Below are 5000 nucleotides of genomic sequence, written 5' to 3' on the forward strand. Positions count from 1 at the left end.
CAGGCTTTGAAATCGGCGTGGGAGGAAATCACAATCTACTTGGCCATCTATAATCTATGAGTAATAGCGCAGTAAAATATCTATGTGAGTCTCCTGACCGATAAAGTAGTGCAGTATGGGATAACTCATGGAAAACTGTGGAACTTGACAGTCGACTCCACTTTTCTTTGTTTTGGTTGAATCTCAAATGTTAAAAACCCAGCTGTAGCTATATCCTCTATATACTAAATCAATGTCATACATCTTTATCTAATCCCAACACTTTCCCTTGAGGTTTGGCTGAATATATAGGTGGTATTTCCACTAAATATATTCCACTACATTTGTATTTGACAGTCTTAGAAAAGTGCTAATGTACCTTAAAACAGGGTTCTCCCTTGGACAATAAATTCATAGGATTTAATAAAAGTATCAAAAACACTCTGAGGGATCAGACTAATAATAGAAAAAATGCCATTCAGGAGAACAATGACCCACTGAGACTTGCAGGCCAGACTGTGACAAATGTTCAAGATATATCCGTTTGTTAGCCTTTGCCATGCCATTCCCTTCTCCCTTTTCTAGCCACATGTAGTGAAATCAGAAGTGTCGAATGTTTTTGGAGAATGGTTTGGATTTTGAATGGATCAAAACCTGGAGAATGAGACTTTAAACCCTTCCATGCAAAAAAGCAACAACTTACACAAAAAACACATTTCCATTCTTATACCATTTCAGTTTTGCCCATTGAGTTTTAACCTATGACACAATGTGTAGGACTTTACTTCTATATAGAGATTCCACCTTTCTATATAGACAGACTGAAAGGAGGGGAAAAGGAAAGTTGTTCAGAGGCAGACAGAGAAAGGAAGGAGGAGTGGAGCGCTTGTTGTACCAAAGGGACTTCTCGATGATCTTGGTCCTGAAGACCTCTTCTTGGTCCAGGTTGACAGTACAGTAACAGTCCCTCATCCTGTTCGGTCCCGGGTACGGAGGGATGTTCTTTGCTTCACCTGCACAGAGGAAAGGGCAAGGGGAGATTGAGTGATTACTATTTATGGACATTGCTGTAAGCGATTACAATGTGTTTATTTAGGTACAATGCTACACACGATTCGTATTTATTTATTCAGGAATATTGGAAACATGCAAAGTATTTAATAACAAAAAAAACACGGGGTTATGTAAGTTCACATTTCCGTTTCCGTTTGTGAGGGGGCTCAGAGCGCTGGGATGTTTCTGCTCAGCTGCCAGGGTGTATCACTCTTTTACATCCACACTTTCGCTAACATTACATCACCAAATCCGACAGCACATATAATGAGCTTAGCTCTGCGAGGGTAGCTACTTTTACACCGGGCACATAAATATCAAGCCATGCTCTTAGAAACACACACACACACACACACACACAGGCACAAACACACACAAATACAAATTTGCAAAGTCAAAATGAAATGTGAAAACTGTTTTCTTGTGTCCTTGCATACACTATCTCATTCTGTGTGTGTGTGTGTGTGTGTGTGTGTGTTGTTAGATCTGTGAATGAAAGAATCTGCGTGGGACATTTCCTCTGAGTCCTGCTGGAGCTCAATCTGTTCATCAAACATGTGTGACAGATAGCACTCCCTTTCACAAGAATGTTGTCCAACCACCCACCAAGACAGACAGACTCACACACACACACAGACTCTCTCTCTCACACACACACACACACACACACACACACACACACAAACCACAAAGATGGTGTTAGAGTCCCTAGGGACCAATACAACCTCCTCTATGGAGCCATGGATCCATGTTAGTCGCTGCACTGTTCCTTCCTGTGTTTCCCGCAGCCCTGGGGACTCACACACTCTGTAGTCTATAGTTACAAGCGTGTTCGCCCGACGCTGTCATTGTCTGCTCCGATCGCACTCCATTATCTGCTTGGGAATCTGATGCTGTCACTCAGCAGCAAAGCTCAGTTACGGCAAATCACTCACTGTCATGTTGTGGCTGCAGGAGAGTAACTTCTTCACAATGCCAGGATGAGTCCATGGTGCAGAGTCATGTTTACCCCAAGGCTGGGTATATACCATTACGCTTTCTACTTATAATATAATATAAATCTACTGCATTATAAATGTTCTGGTGCTCCTTTGGTTAGAGGTGCACTGATTGATCGGGACGCCAATCATAAACCTTCTAAACAGGTCATCAGTTAGCGCTCCAATCATCGTTTCAACTGTCTGGTCAAAAAAAAAGATTCAATTACCAGATCAGAAAATCAGTAGAAGATCCAATTTGCGGCAGGCAGCAGAACGTTAGTAGTGTATAGGCATGTAGTTTATCCCGCATTCAGAGTTCATTTCTGACGTTGTGTTTTGAATTTCACAGCCTATGATCACAGATTACAACCAATTTAATATACTGGACAGAAGGCAGAGCCGGTGCTGCTGAGGTGAAAACGTTTCATGAGCTACCAGTGGCGTAAGCACCTCAGTCATCAAGCACACACTGGCATGTAATTACCATGTTTGGATAAAACCTATGATTTATTTACACATGGATAGGCCAGCTATGTCATGCAGCCATAAGAACAACCTGTTAAACACAGTGCTGTATTGGAATTAAAATTATGGCTGCTGTGTACTTTTGCATGATCTGTCATTGTTAGTAGAAACTCTGGGTAAACTACATCGTTTCAATCAGTGATCAGCCAATCACAATTTTTAAAAATAAGCAACCAGAATCAGCCTGACAAAACCTCCTCTGTGTGTCCCTACTTTTGGTCCATAATGTTACATAGAGGAGAGCCATACTAAGACAAAATAAAGGTGAATGTGTGCCATTAGTGCGGTTTACAATACAACACAATTTTATGGCTGCCAGCCTGCCGGCACACTGTAACTGCTCCGGAGGCTGATTCACAGCACCATGCTCATTCACAAAATAACAACATCCATTCACAAATGAACAAGACACCTTAGTCGCGGACCGTGGCAAGGGAAGCACACGCCTTGGTTTGTTTTCATTGAACGCAACTCTGTGTTTATGTGTGAGTAGAGTGTTGACGTCAATCCCCTGCGGATCAGGGGTTGGCAACAGCAGGTCGGTAAGGATCTGGAAATCTCTCTCGTCTCTCTCTCTATCCCATCACTTCCCTCTGTTATTACACCTCCCTCCTGTCTCCCACATGCCTCTTCTCTTCTGCCTTCACCCTCATTTGCCTCCTTCCCTGTAATCCTTCCCATTAGCCCGGTGCTCTCCCGCTCTCTCCAATCTCTGTTTTCCGCCGACCCTCATTCATGATCTGCAAGGTCTCTTGATTGGATTGCAGCGTCCAGGTCGCCCTCGTAAACCAAAACATCATGGGATTATCACAGCTTTCTCAGCTCTGTGTGTGTGTAGTGAGTTGACTCTGTTGACACCAAATCTCCGTGCCAATAGGAGAGCTAATGGAGAGCCACAAAGCGCTCCAAAAAAGGGCTTCATACACAATTTATTAACATGTCTAAAGGCAACCGCCTACCACCACCACCACCACACACACACACACACACAGACACCAGAAAACGAATGCAAACTTTCTACAGGAAAACATCAAAACAGGAAATGCCCTGCATCTGTTTCCCTCGTCCTTCCACACCATCGTGCTGCGCTGTGGTTTGAATGTAAAGTGGACCCAGTTGGACGGTAGACGAATTTGTCCTGTGCCTATACAAGACTACATATGTTAAGGGGACACATACCATACATAGTATAATACAAGGAGCGATGTGGTTAGGCAGCATTAGCCCAGTCGTTGCCACGGTTACAGATACAGGGTGACAATTTGAAACTTCCTGTTTAAGGGAGAAGGAGGTACTGGGTGGTTGGCCTTTATTTCTGGAGTTGATAAGCAGAAGCTGCTGGAGTGTTAGTCAGTCTGAGAGGATGGTCGCTACAACAGTAAGTGTAGAGTACACAAGTGTGTTTTGCTTATTTGTGTGTGTGTGTGTGTTGTGTGTGTATGACGGAGAGTGAGTCTGTGTTACAAAAGGAAGGATAAGCCTCTCCAATAACCTGCCATTTAGATGCATTAGATTAGAGACTTCATTATAAAACCAGCATCTCTAATCCGCTATCTCAGCCAGCCCATCTCTCGCTCTCTCTTTCTCTCGTTTCCCTTTTATCCTACTCCCTGTGTTTCTGTCCTTCCCTTTTCTGTTTTTCTTCTAGTCATCTCTGTAGCTCTCAGTGTCTGTCTCTTTGCTGCCTTCCCCCGTCCCCCCGTCCCCCCTGTCCGCTCTTCTGCAGCGTTGCTTTCTTTTTCGTTTTCGAATTCTTTTCACCTGATTTCTTTTCGTTTTCCTCTATCTATGGTTGGTTCCTTTTTTTCCCCTCTCCCTCTTCTCTTTTCTCCAGGGGATTTGACTCGCTGTGTTGTTTCTCTCCTCAAGATTCGAGATAAGCAGAAAATAAAAACAACAACAGCAGCTTTCTCTTTTCATCAAGCGAGAATCATCACTGTTGCTGCCCTTGGAGAATATCTGCCCTAGTATCTGAGCAAAACACACACTGCAGACACACACGCTTGCACGTGTGCGCACATACACCCTCACACACATGCACACGTGCGTGTGCACATACATAGTGCGGGGGTGGTGAGCAGAATCACAGAGAAATAATGAAGACACGAAAGAGAGTGAGAGTGAATGGGAGCGGATCAACACATCAAAAGGTAGAGTCCCCACCTCATTCCAGCAGAGGAAAGTGAAGAAATGAAGGAAAGGCAGATGAAGGGATAAGGGAATATCACATGAAGACGAACATGTAAAGAAAAACATAAGTAAAAAGAAAAGAGGAAGCCCGAGCAAATGAAGTAGCACAATGGATGCAGTGAATGTGTTGTCTTGTTCCTCTTCCTCTTATTCTGACCATTTTCAGTTCAGCCAGACACACTCATGTACAGTTGCAAACGCAGAAACAGACACACACTCGACTCATTATTCTAACGCACTGACACACTCAAAAACACACACAGGCGCAAACGC

The 5000-nt window shown here is 43.6% G+C and overlaps 1 protein-coding gene across 2 annotated transcripts in view; it reads right to left on the reverse strand.

Annotated features, from left to right (window-relative positions):
* rasa3 (RAS p21 protein activator 3) overlaps window positions 1-5000 on the reverse strand; it is a 36380-nt gene that overhangs the window by 24925 nt on the left and 6455 nt on the right. For both annotated transcript variants that reach the window (XM_071904487.2, XM_071904486.2), the window contains exon 2: window positions 875-992. In XM_071904487.2, coding sequence (XP_071760588.1) covers window positions 875-992 — 118 coding nt within the window. The remainder of the gene's footprint in view (window positions 1-874; window positions 993-5000) is intronic.

This window comes from Centroberyx gerrardi, chromosome 1 (assembly GCF_048128805.1).
Source record: "Centroberyx gerrardi isolate f3 chromosome 1, fCenGer3.hap1.cur.20231027, whole genome shotgun sequence".
Classification (NCBI taxonomy): domain Eukaryota; kingdom Metazoa; phylum Chordata; class Actinopteri; order Beryciformes; family Berycidae; genus Centroberyx; species Centroberyx gerrardi.